The sequence below is a fragment of the Mus caroli genome, chromosome 8 (assembly GCF_900094665.2).
Source record: "Mus caroli chromosome 8, CAROLI_EIJ_v1.1, whole genome shotgun sequence".
NCBI lineage: Eukaryota > Metazoa > Chordata > Mammalia > Rodentia > Muridae > Mus > Mus caroli.
The window spans coordinates 70,264,684-70,280,462 of NC_034577.1; the positions used below are offsets into that span (position 1 = coordinate 70,264,684).

The 15,779-nt window shown below is 46.0% G+C and overlaps 1 protein-coding gene across 2 annotated transcripts in view; it reads left to right on the plus strand.

Annotated features, from left to right (window-relative positions):
• Slc10a7 (solute carrier family 10 member 7) overlaps positions 1 to 15,779 on the plus strand; it is a 229,367-nt gene that overhangs the window by 197,792 nt on the left and 15,796 nt on the right. For both annotated transcript variants that reach the window (XM_021170488.1, XM_021170490.1), the window contains 2 exons: positions 770 to 821; positions 9,187 to 9,260. In XM_021170488.1, the coding sequence (XP_021026147.1) occupies positions 770 to 821; positions 9,187 to 9,260 (126 nt within the window). The remainder of the gene's footprint in view (positions 1 to 769; positions 822 to 9,186; positions 9,261 to 15,779) is intronic.

The following is a 15,779-nucleotide window of genomic DNA, read 5'->3' on the forward strand; positions in this document are numbered from 1 at the left end:
TCTTCAGACACACCAGAAGAGGGCATCAGATCCCATTACAGATGGTTGTGAGCCACCATGTGGTTGCTGGGAATTGAACTCAGGACCTCTAGAAAAGCAGCCAGTGCTCTTAACCTCTGAGCCATCTCTCCAGCCCTCAGTCTGATCTCTCATGACTTCAAAAAGATTTGTGACATGATGTCATTTTATATATATACAGATACAGACACACACACACATACGTGTGTGTGTGTGTATAAAAATTCAGCTGCATTGGATAATATCTCAAGTTTCCATCATAGTTTCTGATGAAATTTTATAAAGAAATGGTTCTTTGCTTTTCAGGAGCCACAGACTATAAATGTCAATAACTACTAAAGCTTAAAAAACAACTTTGTATTCTAGTTATCCTAATTTCCAAGCATGACTTTTAGTAATACTATAATACCAGATAATCTTCTTTTACCATGGAGATGAGTTGTTTCCAGGTGCGCGTTATGTTTATGTCTATGTTTATGCTGCTCAGCTCCCGGTGTAAGCCAGTCCTTTTAAATGAACAAACAAGATCACCAAACCTAAGACAGTCAGAGAGGGTTCTAGATCTTCCTGAGTGCTAACGCCATCATCTGTGTGTGAGAACAGCTTAGTCCAGCCATCTGTGCCTCTGTCAGTTTGGCAGTGTATGTCGGCTGAGTTGTGTTTCATTTCAGACAGGTGTTTGGTAGAGCTCAGCAGGCTACCAGAACTTCAGACACCACTCACCCACTGTCTTGTTCTGTCTTTTCCTCAGTAGTCTCCGTTCAGCTGAGCTTCATGCTTCTGACTTTCATCTTCTCCACACGGTAAGTGGTTTGGTGTCTCCCGTTAGCGTCTCCCTGTGGCTGCTGTACCACGTGCTGTCCTGCGTTTCCTACTCTCAATGACCACTTTCTCTCTGCTGCCTCTTTTAAACTGCAGCATGGCCGACGGGGCTGGACTGGGCCCGTATCTCACTTCCCTCACGAGCTTGCACAGCCCCCTCCATTCTCCTGGCTTCGCTGGCAGCTTTCTGCTGACACATCCAAGTTGAGACATTCTGTCTAGTCTTTCTCCTCTGCCCCAGCGAGATCATTTTCCTTACTGTGTACCTATCGTCCGCCAATGCCTTAGCAAGATATTTAAAATGCAATTAGTCTTTTTCTCTGAAACTTCCTCTTCCCCCCGTTAAACGGGCAATCTTTTATTTTTAACTAATTCATACACATAAACAGTGTATCTTGATCATGTTCTCCCCTTTCACACCTCTACTTTTGGGTTTGTGTAACCACTGAGTTCAACTGACACTAGGGTTTGCCATGTTGGACCATCTTACTGGCTTGATTTTTCGCAAGCCATCATAGCTTCTGTGAGCTCATGAGTGCAGTGGCCATTTTATGACCAAAAGATGGCATCTGTAGAGCTCTACAGCTCTTACATTCTCCACCCCACCCCCACCTGTGTGTCTGTCTATCTGTCTATACGTCTATTCAGGGTCTCACAATGAAGCCCTGGCTGGCCTGGAATTCATTATATAGACTAAGCTGACTTCAGAGTCACAGAGGTTCTTCACCACCAGCTATCTTTTCTTTTTTGCTGGAGCCCCCCTCTCCAGAGTTCCTCAAGCTGGACTCCTTAGCATCATTATTTTGTAGATAATCACCTGAATTTGTCATACATATTCTACTCCCAAAGTCACTTCCCTCATTCGGTTCCAAATGCCCCACTAACTACATTTCTAGCCTCAAATTTTTCTTACATTTGTTTATGTGTTTTGGTTGTGTTGATTGGGTGGTGGGGTTTTGTTGTTGTTGTTTGGTTTTGGTTTGGCTTTAGGGTTTTTTTGGGGGGTAGGGGTGGGGTGTTTTGGTTGGTTTTGGTTGTTTGTTTTTAAGACAAGGTTTCTCTGTGTACCCTGGCTTTTCTGGAAGTCACATTGTAAACCAGCCTGGCTTCAAACTCACAGAGATCTTCCTGCCTCTGCCGTCCAAGTACTGGGATTAAGGCAGGTGCTACCACCAGGTTCTTAGGGCTTCCAGTGACTTGGGTCCTGGTGACCACAGCATTGTTCTAATATCTCCAAAGCTTAGTTAAAAATAAAAGGTAGTCTATGTAAACACAAAAGGGAGGAGCAGAATGAAGCTCATTGTGTGAGTCTATTTTGCCACTGTGAGAGACCATGTGTATCCATTCTACCTAAGCTTTGAGGTAAAATCTTGATTGTTTCCTAGAAGGGCTTCATGCTTTCTCATTTCTCTCTGTCACTGAGGCTCTCCCCAAGCGCAGCCTGGTATCCATGTTCTAGTGCATGTGCATGTGCACGTGTGTGCGTGCGTGTGCGTGTGATTTAAGAAGCTTCCCTATGTGTAGCCCATGGAGGCCTTAGATTCATAGCAGTTTTCCAGCCTTAGCTCCCGAGATGCTAGGGTTGCACACATGTGCCACCAGATCTAGGTCATCTTTCCTGTTCTTAAAGGCTTACACTAAATACCACTTCTTCTGCTGGTGGAGTTCACTCAGTACATATTACTTAAGCCTGGGAAACAAGAAAGATGTCAGAGTGCATGTCTCAAAAAAAGAGATGATTCTAGCCCTGCGTGACTTTACAGAGTAAATATGTGATCTCCAAGGGCTACACTCAGACACCCTGTGGTCAGACAGCACTGCCAAAGAGTGGTGGAGTTGGCTTCATGGAAGAGACAGTCAACAAGAATGGCTGTCTTGTGAGAAGAAGCAATGATACATATGTTAGCACACATACATAGCAGGATGTGGTGGACTGCGGCAGAGGAAGACCCAGACAGGTACTAGTTGTGAAGAGGAACACTGGATCAGGTTCCAGGCCCATGGGCTGTAGGTGTTCACAGTGAGTTCTCACAAGAAGGAGGTCTGATCTCACATGAAACTCACATTCCGCCACCACGTTTGTGAGAGGCGAGGTTGGGCCTCACACCAGGTTCTTGGCTTTTGCAGCATTGAGTTTAGCTGATTGTTCAGAGTCAATAAAAAACAAACTGAATTGATTGCTATAATTTGAAGCATTTTTCTAAATTTGAGGTTATGCTTTATGAAGTAAGAATAAATCCTAGAGCAATTATGTCATAGAGAAAACTGTGTGTGCTGTTCCTTGTGGCAAGGTAGTTTTCAGAGCTAGTGATCCTGTCAGATGACAGACTTTGTAGATGTCCCCTTAGGGACTGAGCATCTCCTTGAGAACCTCCTGGTTTCATTTCCTGTTGCTGGGATAAATGCCCTGGCCTGAGCAACACAAGTGAGACAGGGCCCATGTGGCTCAGGGTTCCAGGTCCCAGCCCAGCACTGGCCCAGCACTGCAGGAGGTCGGGAAGCTTCTGGTCACATCACACCCACAGGCAAGAGCAGTGTGTTAATGCATGCAAGCCAGTGCGCAGATAGCTTTCTCTCCGCACAATCCAGGATCTCCTGCCAAGAGAATACTGCCACCCACAGTGGGCAGATCTTCCTGCCTCAATTAACTTAGTCAAGACAGCCCCCTACAGACATACCCTACCCTAGACAGTCCTGCATTGAAACTCCATTGCCCCATAATTATAAATTGTGCCAAGTTTACAATTAAAACCAATCATTATAAAGCATAGAGGGTGGGAATGGGACTGGAGGTGGGGCATTGTAACTTCTTCAATTACAGCTCTCAGTTATTAGCATGCAGTAAACTGATCTTTCATTAGGACCCTGGTCTTAAAATCCTGCTTCTCTGCCATACTCAACAGTGTCCTGAACTTTTCCCTAACCCTCATGTGACATACACATTTTCTGGCAAACCATACAGTGGAACCTATGTGCCCGTGCCCAGGATTAGTCTGTTAGCAAGTGGGCAGTTTTCAACAGAATGAAATGTAGGAAATGGCTTTCACGTTACTTCTCACTGAGAGGTCTCATAGTTCATAAGGATCTGACTGGAGAAGGAGCAGTAGCTGCCCCATCCAGCCTCTGTCCAAGGGATTGTGCATATGTGTAAATGGACAGCAACTTGATGATAGTGGTACATCTTGATGCTAGGAACTTGCCTAAAAATCAGATTATCCTTCTAAGTAGTACACCTAAAATTGAAAGCTTTTTTATTTTGTATTTGCAGAATGCTTTGCCATTCACCATTGTTTGAAAAGGTATTTCAGTTACTTTCAAGATTCATAATATTGGGGCTGGAGAGATGGCTCAGTGACTGTTTGCTACTCTTGAAGAGGACTGGAGATTGGTTCTCAGCACCCACACTAGGTGGCTCACAAAACCTGTTAGAGGTGGCAACTCCTGTTCCAGGAGATCCGGTGCCCTCTTCTGGCCGCCTGGAGCCTGTATTCAGTGCGTACATAGCATACACAGACACACTGGAATAGATAATTTAAAATAATAAAAATAAAACTTATAATTCATAATGCTTATTTCACTTAGGGTATTTGTAAACAATGCTTAGCTGAGTTCTCCAAGTTCACACAGACACACACATTTGTCACAGGTCCCAGGGAGATGTCATAGGTCATGGAGATCTATTGTCTCTGTGGGGTCTATTTACTTTCTTCTCCAACTTCTCTTCTTTCCTACTTGTAATTCATGAAATCTGCCTGTCCCCCATCTCTTTCTCCCACCCATCCCCCCATTTTCTTCTCTCTTTCCCCTTTCTTCTCCCTACCCCCAACCCCGTTTTTATTTTTTCCATACCAGCTCAGTTAATCTAGAGTCAGTCTGGGCCTGAAAGGAAACCCATGTCCGTATTCAAGCCTTCCCTTGTTCCTGCCATGCGCAGATCCATGCTGAAGATATGCATCTGGTAGAAAGAGGGACCTTGTTGGAAACTTGAGCTTCCTTGCCATCCCTCGCCTCTCTAATTAGGATGTCTTAGGGTCTGGAATGTCACCATGCCAAAGAGCACTTAAACTGCTGGCAAGTGATTATCCTACATTCCCATTTGTCTGTTTGCAGAATAGTGCTAGGTCCAAAATCCCAACACCAGACTCCAATGAACTTAGGTTTCAGCCCTGCTCCATAGGCTTGTGATTTCTGCCGCTTTTCCTTATGGGGGAAAAAAATAGAGACAGTGTGTTAGCATTCTGTCTAAACTCCACCTACAATTACCTGGCAACAGCCAGGTAGGCCTGACCCACTATAAAAGGGGCTGCTTGCCCCCTCCTCTCTTTCTTGTTCCTCTCTTGCTCTTTCCTTCTTGCTCCTGATCTGCCCTCTCGCCCCTTCCTCCTCCTTTCCCCCTCCACTTCTCTACTCTCTCTCTCTCTCTCTCTCTCTCTCTGCCTTTCTCTGACTCTACTACTCTCTTAACTCCCCTCCCCATGCCCTAAATAAACTCTATTCTATACTATACCGGCTGGTCCCTCAGGGGAAGGGAATGCCTCGACATGGGACAGCTGAAGCACCCCCTTCCCCCACACCCCACCACACCCTGTTAGAACAAAGCACCCCCTCTCTCTTTATCTTTGCATAAACACATCACAGTGTGTATCTCATAAGAGCACCACAAAACCCTGGCCATGCAGACCCAGTACAAAGTAGGACTCAGTAAATGAAAGGTATGTCATCGAGATAACTTGTCACATCAAAACCTAGTACTAGTAAGAGAAAGGTGGCTCTTCTGACTGTGCCGCCATCCAGGTCTCCTTTCTCTGCCACAGTTGCTAGGAGATGAAGCTTGACCCTCAGCTGCAGATCAGCCATCCCCAGGCGAGTGCTCTAGACTTCTGCAGCTTCGGAAGGCTGTTGTTCCAGTTCTGTTGTTTTGTTTTGGTATTGAAAAGCTTTAGGAAAAGAAAGCAATGTTTAAGCTGTACAAAGGATACTTTAGTAGTCACTGGAGCCGCTGAACTCAGTAAGAAGAAGGAAGGCTATGTGTCTACCACAGTCCTGAGGAAAGCGGCCGCAGGGAGAAGGGAGACAGGGTTTATTTAGTTCCACAGCTGTGTACATTTGGAGGTGAGTACCTACACCCCAGAGTTCTGGGAAGCTTGTCTAGTGCCACACAGCTTGTGAGGTGCAGGGCTGTTGTTAAAAGGCAAGACAAAAGGCTAACAAAGGGTGCCTGCCTCACAGGGACGACAGATCTCCCTGTCTCTCTCTGTGGACCTTTTCTGCCCCACATTCTGTGTTTCTGTTAGAGAAACCTGACATGCCTTCCTCTGTGGGTACAGAGGAAGACAAAATAAATATTACGTGGAAAGGGCTGATTGAAAGCTTTGTTAGAGAGAATTCTTAAGAAACCAGTTGGGAAGGAAAGGAAAGAAGCACCTAGGGGGAGACAAAGTGATCAAAAGAAATGATAAAAGCAGGCTAAGAAGAAAATCAATATTAAAGAGAGCTACGGTGGGGTTCGAAAACGAGAAGGAACACGATTGCTGGAGTTTACACACAGATGCTCACCGCTGGAAAGGAGTGCAAGCCCTCACTGACTCAGTACAAGGAGCGGGACACGGGACACGCTGGCTTGCCTGTGCTGTGCTCAGTGACTTGATGCCACCTTCTACAAAGTGTGGACACGGGTGAGCTATGGACCTAGACACTGCTCGCTCCCATCCATTAGATCCTGATTGGGTTTTGTTTTTTTTGTTTTCTGAGAAGGTAAATTGACCCCGGAATTTGGGGCAGGCTACTTCCTACTTTGTGACTTTGGGTGTGCTGGTTTTCTGGCCACATCCTTCTATGGCTTCCCTCAGAAGACACACTGGACACAGAGTGCTTGGAGATGTGCTCAGGGCTGCCCAGGACTGTGCTCTCCCCTGAGTGGAGGACTGCCTGGGCATTTGCTCTGGGTCCTATCCCTGGGCAGCTAGAGTCAGAGGACATTGGGTGTAAGCACAAGTCCCCGGTTTCTGTCCTCAGTCCCTGTCCTCCCTCCAGCTATGGGGCCCAGGCCTAGCTTTAGTCTCCTTACTGGAGCAGAACAAAGCAGCAACTCCAGTGTCCTCCTGAGCTGCACTGGAAGGAAGCTGGAGGTAGGGGAGGCATGACATGAGCTCCAGGTCAGATTGGAGCCTCCTGCACCCCACTGGAAGTAAAAACATACCCCATGATCTAAGTACAGGGTTGGGACAGGGGCAAGGTGAGACCTTTGCATTTGATTGACACCACCGCCTGTGTCTGTGAGGACTTCCACACAGCTCATATCCTGCAGGCACGGTGTCCATCCCTCTGGGGGGGGGGGTGTCTCTTCTTCAGTCTGCCACATTGCCTCATTGCCTGAAACTCGGAGGTGCATGGAAAGCCTACCCTGACATGTGTCTCGCCTGTGTTTTCCATATTTTTCCACTCACCTTGTCTTGCTTCCAGCTCTAAAAAAAGAAAAACAAAAAACAAAAAAACAAAATCTACCACCACTAACAACAACAACAAAAATAACCTAAGAAACTCTGTTTACCCCTTTGGTCCTCTTGAAATTCACCCCTCCCCAACTCATGGTCCCTTGTAACAACTCACCTCAGTAGCATCAGCTCCTTGGCTCCCCCTCCCCTGCCCCCTAGTGCCTACCTCACCTCAGTAGCATCAGCTCCTTGGCTCTCCATCCCCCACCCCCTAGTGCCTACCTCACCTCAGTAGCATCAGCTCCTTGGCTCCTCCTCCCCCGCCCCCTTAGTGGCTACCTCACCTCAGCAGCATCAGCTCCTTGGCTCCCCCTCCCCCTGCCCCTTTAGTGGCTACCTCTTCCATTTTGTTCCCATTCATGACTCTCCATCTAGACTGCTCAGAGCTTCCAATGTCCCATAACTTCTTCCTTTCTACAAGTAATGGTTATGATAATAAAGGTGTCACCAGCACTTACATGTGTAAACTCTCAACACACATTTGCAGTTATCTGCATAGAGGCGAATGACATCATCCTGTGGGTTTGAAGTCAAGTGTGCTCACTGGGAAGGAGCACTCCTTGGAGAAGTAGAACCTTCTGGTCACTCAAACCCCATGTGGCTGTGTCCTGCTCTTCCAGTGGCCCTTCTAGCTCCTCTCTGTGGCCACCCTCCATCTTCAGTCTCAGCTGGTTCTGTTTGCATGGCTACTCCTTAAGAACAAGTCTGATCTTATTGCTCTAGTGTTTCTGCCTGCCTCATCCAAGTCCACGCCCGGGCCCAAGCCAGCATTCCTGAACATAAGCCAACATGGAGAATCTACTCTTTGCCCACTGTGCATATGGCTCCAGGCTTGGACTGTGGATTTACCACCCCTAACTCCTGGGAGGGTCTGTGTGGTCCACTGATACAGCCCACACACTCCAGGGACAGGATAGTCTTTCTCTCCCCCACCTTTTCCCCTCACATCTGACCCTTCTTTTACATGCAGCATTTATCTTTACTCCTATTCTGTCATAGCTCAGGTGTTTGCCTGAGAGTTCCCTCTCTGTTGGGTTTACCACGGGAATGACGGGATGAAAATGTCAGTTATGCGGCCTGATGTTTAAAGAACGAGAGGAAAGTCAGTGAGAGTCTGATGTGAGAGGAGGGCAGCCTGTTGTGCTCCTGTACCACTCATCTGTGGGAGCCTCAGCCCAGGGAGATGCCACCTCAGCTGCCGAGAGCCTAGAGGGAATGCTGCAGAGCCAGGAGCATGCAAAGCTCTCCCCACCCCCACGGGAGACCAGCACCATTTGCATATATATTCTCTTGATGTCTGTGGGGTGAGAAGTGAGGCCTCCAGCACCTTTCCTCCAGGGAGTTTTCAAAAAAAGGATTAAGAGTTTTCTCCCCACAAAAGTTACAAATGGGGAGGTGGGGCTACTAAGGGAAATGTGGACTCCTTTAGAAACCTTTAAGTATTAGATGGACACAGGATTTGGGGACAAGCTCACTTAATCTGTGTGTAGTTACTTCTGAAGCATCCTTTGGCGAGCTGCTCTTGTTAGAGTTCAGAGCACAGAATAGGAATTGTGAAAGAGTTTCTAAGACAGAGGGAATATTTTATTGTTGTTTTTGCTATTTTTATTCATAGTATCATTATTATTATATCTGATTCTGCCTCATAATTTTCTAAACTTTTAAAGCTGGGCATAGGAACTAGGATTCTCTAAGTAGAAATCCAGGCAGGGCTATGCACTTTGGTCCACAGTAGCCTCTGTCACCAGGGCTGATCAGCAGGATGCTAACATGAAGGTGGGCACACTTGATGTCGGATACGCTTGCCTTTTCATACAAGTATTTGTAAAAACTCCTCCCCGTTTCCCCCCAGGAATAACTCGGGGTTCACACCAGCAGACACAGTGGCTATCATCTTCTGCTCCACACACAAGTCCCTCACCTTGGGTAAGTTGACTCACCAAATTAAAAACTACATACTACCCTAAATAATTGTGAAATTCAGAAACTTCTCAAGTTAACTGGATGGGGCTGCCCATTCATTTAGACCAAGAACACCAGCCATGGGCTCTGGAGTCTGTTATTTGATCAAACCAATTTCTGAGGGCCTAATTAATAATACAGGGTTTAGCTTAATTTGCAATCATGTTTCCATTCTCGTGAAAAATGATCAGTGTAAAACGTTAGCCTACGTTGGTTGGGGTCTCAGGCCTGTTTCTGAGAGCGCAATTGACAAACCTTTCTGGGGATGGCTCTAGAGTTGCATGTGAGAAACTGCCTGTTTTCTCCCGGGAGCTCACATCAAGATGACAACAGTGACTGCTATTGCTGTGGTTTGCTGATGGATGTTAGTTTGAAATTCATTTTTTTAATATTATATTGTTTCCTACAAAGATGGTTTAGCCATAGTGAGTCAATTGGATTGACAGTAATAAAAGGGAAGTATTTCTCTAAAGGAAAAGATTAAGAAGAGTGCTAATGTCTGTATAGGCTTATTCAATTTAATGCATTACCCTGGTGACCTCGGGGACATCTAGAACCTGTGTTCTCAGTCATTAAAATTCATGAAGTAATCGGGAACTCTATTGGAAAATGCTGTCACTTGTGAACTCAGTGAGTTGTTGGGGTATTGCGTAAAAACTGAAATTAAAAATTCCCGTGCATTTGGAATGGGGCTCACTTGAGAGAATGGGGAACTGTTATGTTGCTTTGAGTTTCCTCACATTAAAGACATTCCTTCTCAAACAACATGGGAGAGACTTCATGTTTTTATGAATTGTAAATACAACTCTCTGGTGGGGTCTTTGCCCAGTTTTGTTAAGTTTGGGAAGTAATTTCAAAATGAGACACATTCTTCAAGGAGTAGTTTCTGCCTCTGGAGCCGAAGTCTCTGTAGTCCCCAGACTGAAGGAAAGAGCTTTGGGATCTTCATTCCTGCCCTCATGATGTGCTTGGTGTTAACATCCTTGAACTTTGCATCTGTAAAATGGGCTAATGTCTACCTCAGTATTACTGTAAAGCTTGCAAACTGTGCCAAGTGTCCAGCAGAGTACTTGGTGGATCCTGAATGATCAATTCCTGACAGGATGTGTGCAGTCACTGCGCTCCAGAGGTTTCTAGAGACTGTCTGAGGGTTCATCTCACAGCTGCTCTGCTGCCCAGCGCTCAGGGACCTCCATGAAGCAGTGCTGATATTCCTATTCATGTTGTTAGTTCAAGTATGTTGTGCCAGGGCTCCAGTCACATGACCCTGTCATAGATTTTCCTGGAATAGGAAAGAACGCATCTCTGCCACATATTGTTATAGATGCCATGTTGGGCATTCGAGGCTTATAAAGACCAAGAGATGTACCCAAAGGTCAGGAGGTCAGAGGGGCTCAGATGCAGCCTCTTCTTGGAGCACATGTTTACCATGGCTGTCTTGTATGCATCCTAGCCTGCCTGCAGTGGACGGTTAACCCTGAGCCTTCTTGGGACTTGCTGTGGAGTGAAAAACCAAAATGGATGATAATTTGTGTCCTCTCTGACCCTCTGCTGAGCACACATGGCTAGTTGAACCTTCTGCAGGAAGCGCACTCAGGGGTGATTGGAGGTGGTGGTGGTGGTGGTGGTGGTGGTGGGGTTCTTTTTGGTTTTTCAAGACAGGGTTTCTCTGTATATCCCTGGCTGTTCTGGAACTTGACTCTGAAGACCAGGCTGATCTTAGACTCACAGATACCTGCTGCCTGAGTGCTGGGATTAGAGGCGTGTGCTGCCATACTTGGTATTTCTAGTTTTATAAACAAAACCATCCAAATCCAGAGTCTCTTCCTTTTCCCTCCCCTTTTTCCCAGGGCCACACCTTCTGCCCTTTGTGCCTCTGAAAGCTATTTGCAAAAATAGTGTTTTCCTAAAAGGATTGGATGAGCTTAGGTTTCTGTTTGCTTGTAAAGAGTTCTCCTAAGAAGTATATACTAGACTTCCAGTGACAGTGAGATGCTGTGGCAGCCAGTGGTAACACAGTGTTGTGGTAAGACATCGTATCAGCTTGTGACCATGCATCGATTGTGAGATACCATGGTAGCTGTGGTCACACATTGATCGTAAAACACCGTGATAGTTTGTGTTCACACAGCGATGGTAAGACACTGTGGTACCCAGTGACCATGCAGTGTAAATCCTTACCTGTTTTATACTCTGATAGGCCCAAGCTCTCTGAGAACTAAAAACCCTAAACATCTGACCTGGCCTCAGATTCCTGAGGCCTAAGGTAAGAGACTTTTGCTTCCAGTTCGTGGATTCTGCCAATCCTTGCTTCAACTCAGCTTCCTCTGGTCTCTTCCGTGTACCTCACTGCTTGTCTTTACCTCAGACAAAGCACCCTGATTTCCACATATACCAGAAGCTGACTGCTAAAGTAGACTTGGAAAACCCATAAGTTTGCTCTGCCCATGTTCACAAGCCTTCTCCTGGTGTCCTGATGTCCTGGTGTCCTGAGGGTGACAGAGACTACGTCTTGGTAGTGACCTGAGCTGCAGGCCAGTCCTTGTGCAGATAGAACTTTTTTGTTTTGGAAGAACATCACATCACATCACATTCAGTGTTGGTGGAAAATCACATTCTAGAAAGGAAGGAAATTCCACATAACATCACCCAGAAATATTTTATTTTTGTTTTTTCACACAAAGATGAAATACAGCAAATTATAGTATAGCTGCCTGGCACTTTAGAAATACATCTTTTCCTGTGTCAAGTGCTGTCCTAATAGTTCTTCCAGAGATTTTTATATTCACACACACACACCTCAAGTAAAATATATTAAGGGAAACTTAGACACTACAGTTTATGATTCTACTTGGTTCATATTTAAGAATAACCCATGCAGGCCAAGTGGTACCCATGTGACTTGGAAAGCCTCCCAGCCCCTGCGTGCGTGCATGCGTGGGTGTGTGCGTATGTCTACCCTTGGTTTACTTTACTGTTCTCGTCCTGTCGCCCTGTTGTGGTCTTCCATGCGCTCACATCTGCACACGCGCTGTATTTGATGTGCTCACATCTGCACACGAGCTGTATTTGATTCATTGCTTTTATTAGTGCATCTGCCATTGATTGATTAGCTCTCCATATTAGGACTTTTTCTATTGATTGATTGCAGATGAAGTGACTATTTGACCTTTAATTATGAGGCTTCCTATTGGAAATGACATTGAGCTATGGCCTCACACAATCCATCTGGAGAGCCTGACGTGATGCCATTCCCTGGAGTTCGTTCACTGAGAGAGGAGGCCTGAAGGAAGTGCAGAGCTATCACTGGGCTTCATCTGAAACAATACTACAGGGCTTGTTTGCTGGCTCCTCCAGCTCCAACTGAGGTCGGAGGCAATTTCAAGACAGCAGCCTTGCTGTGGGTTGCCATAGAAGCCAGGAAGTCTCACTGCTATTCTCCAGTGTGATGGCGATATTAGTGTAATAATGAGAAGGTGTTTTACATAGTGGAGATTGAAGAGCAGCTCAGCTAGGAACGGCTCAGTGCACAGTCAATAGATTTCATCAAGAAAGAGATTAGAGCCCAGATATCCTCTGGAGTTGGCATTTTACTTTTAGTTATCTTTTTCTCTCTGGGATTTAAATCACTAGGCTTTTCTAGAGTTTCAACATATGTTGAAAAACTTTTCTAGCTACACCTAAGAAGAGAATGGTTCAGGATATTTGAGGTCCTTAAGTCCTTATGCGGCTTATCGGTTTGTAGTTTAAATAGCAAAATAAAAGAATTATCATCTCAGACCAGATCAGCTATTGACAGTCAATAATGATGATAGTCCCAATTTTTTTCTTCTTTGTAAAAGCATTCCTGAACTGAATTTAAGTAGTTTCATTATCAATGGCTTATAGATGTCACTTACAGACACTTATGTAGACAGGTGAACCAGGGCAGCTCCTCAGCAGTGGTAGGAAGCTAACAAACAGCTGGAAGCTAAAAGAGGAAGCTGTTAGGATTCAGGAGAGAGTGGTGAGAACCCAGGCCTGCTTCTAGGCTAGATCCCTGCTCCTGGTGCTGAGCTATAATTCTGGCTCTCAGCAAGAGCTGGACCAAATCACGCAGCTGGGAAAGCCCTTGCCACACTGAGAGTGCACGTGGCGTGTAAGTTTTTCTAGCCTTGGATCTGGAAAGTAAATCTTCCTCTCCGGTGTCCGAGGGAAAGTCCTTCAAAGGAGTGGTACCTCCCTGTTGCAGTGCTGCCTGCTGCCTGAGGAGGCTGCTGAGTACCCTCCCAGGGCTGGGAAGACCTCAATAAAGCCCGTGCCATACACACTTGAGGACCTGAGTTTGAGTCCCCAGAAGCCATATAAAGCTGACTAGTGTGGCATGCATCTGGAATCCAGTATTCCTGTGGTGAGGTGGGAGGTGGAAACGGGAGACCTCCCCTGCTCTCTAACTTCACACATGCTCACTGGCTCCCCAGCTGCTGCCCCCTCCCCAGCACACACCCCTGTGCATCTCCAACACATAAAGGGTTTTTTTTTTTTCAAGGTAAGGAAGCTTGTTTGAAAGTTTTGTGGCCTGAGCTCCAAGTATTGCTCACTCTAACCGCATGCTCAGCTAACCAGCACCCAGGTGCCCATGTTCTGTCTGTTCTCTGTACTAGTGACCATCAGATGCCCACAGTTAGAAAGCCACTATGAGACTGCTCCACTCCCCACCTCCACCCCCACCCCCAGTGCTGACTGCAAAGCCTCTCCTCGGGTTTGGGGTATCTTTCACTGAGCTTCTACTGACATTTCTGACCTTTAAAATAAAGTGGCATAGAGTGATTCTTGAATTGATATAAAAATTCTTTTATATTATTTTATTCAGCTTTGTTTTTAATTGTTTCTATACCTTTCATTGATCTATTCAACATGTTTTCAATAGGAGTAATAAAACAATTGCCTATATTGGGTACTTACCAGGGAGACCATGTGCTAAGTACTGGTAACAAGAAGTGACTGACTGTGAAATACTATTGTGCGGACTGCTCTTCCGTCTAGGTCACTCTCGCACTACTCAGCTGCAACTCCAGCACCAGCTGCTCTAAAGGCAAATCTGCACTGGAGTGTTGAGGCCAGAGAAGCAGACACTGCTGTTATCCGGCTCTGGAGCAAATAGAAACCTTACTAATTAGCGTAATGGATTCAGGAAGAGTATTGGGATGGTGCGGTCCTTGCCTTGCTACTCTGCATGATAGTGATCCTAAATGGGCTACCATTGATATCCCCACGGACAGCCCAAAACTTTAGAAACCCTGTCTGCTTGCCTTAAGAATCCAGCAGGTCCCACAGCCTGCACTGGAAGCCACTGACAGTGCCAGAGCTTGACCCCCACCTGGTTTGAGGGGCACTCCTGGAGAGGGTATGTGCCTGCCTGAGACTGTGCAGCCTTCTCCACCTGTAGCTGTGTGGGAACTGTGGCTGTCACCTCCTGCAGGCTCCAGAATGTGTCAGGAAGGGCAGAACTAGAGTTCTGGTTGATAGCCAAGGTCTATTTTCTCATGCTGAGTCTTTTTTGCAAGTGAGGTCCAGCCTGGCTAGGGGATTTTTTTTTGTCCATAAAATATAGTTTTTTAAAATGTTCTCGGCTGGAACTTTCAGGTTTCCTTGTCCTAAATATAGTTTTCCTAAGAAAAACGAGAAGCACCGAAGTTTATATAGCCTAATTAATAAAAGAGTCAAAATAGAACAGTCAAAGGCTTCTTTACAATTAAAATTAGGACTATTTCTTCAGACGGGGTTGGGGGCTCACGAGGCTTCACACTTCCCTGGTAGAGGAAGAGATTCGTTTTCTGAGTGTGCAGACTCTGGTGAGACGTCCCTGTTCCTCCAAGTCAGCTGGCGTCCTGGCTCCTGTGAGTAATCCTAATTAAACTCATTGGTTTTGATGAAAAAAATGAAACCAAAGAAAGAAGGAAGGGCGGGAGGGAGGGACGGAGGGACGGAGGGAGGGAGGGAAAGAGGAAGACAGTCCTTATTGCTATTTAATATCAGCTCTTCGTGTTATAAGCTTTTATTTCCGTAGTCAACTACAAAGAGATGAATTGTACGCATTGGTAATCAGCCCTGGACACCATGTCTGAAAGGGACATTAGGGACATTCCACTGTCATCCCATGTTGCCCTTTCCAATGAGGTCTTTGCCACACCCTGGAACACCAAGAACCCACTTCCCAAGCCTTCCTGCTCACCAGTGCATTCTCTGTGAGTTACAGAGGGGTTTGTTCACCATGATTATTAATATTGAGAAAGTTTTCCTCCAGCAATACTAAAATTTCAGAACAGCCCTGCTTACCATGTTGCATGTGAAGGCTCTCTCTCACCCAGGAGATGCCAGTGTCTGGAAGTTACAGCTCTCCATCGTAACCGGCACGCAGGCAGGCCAGGAACAGCCCTCCTTTGACAGTTACATCTCCAATTATTTATTTGGTCTGGTCTCTTCCCTGACGTCCCCTAAATT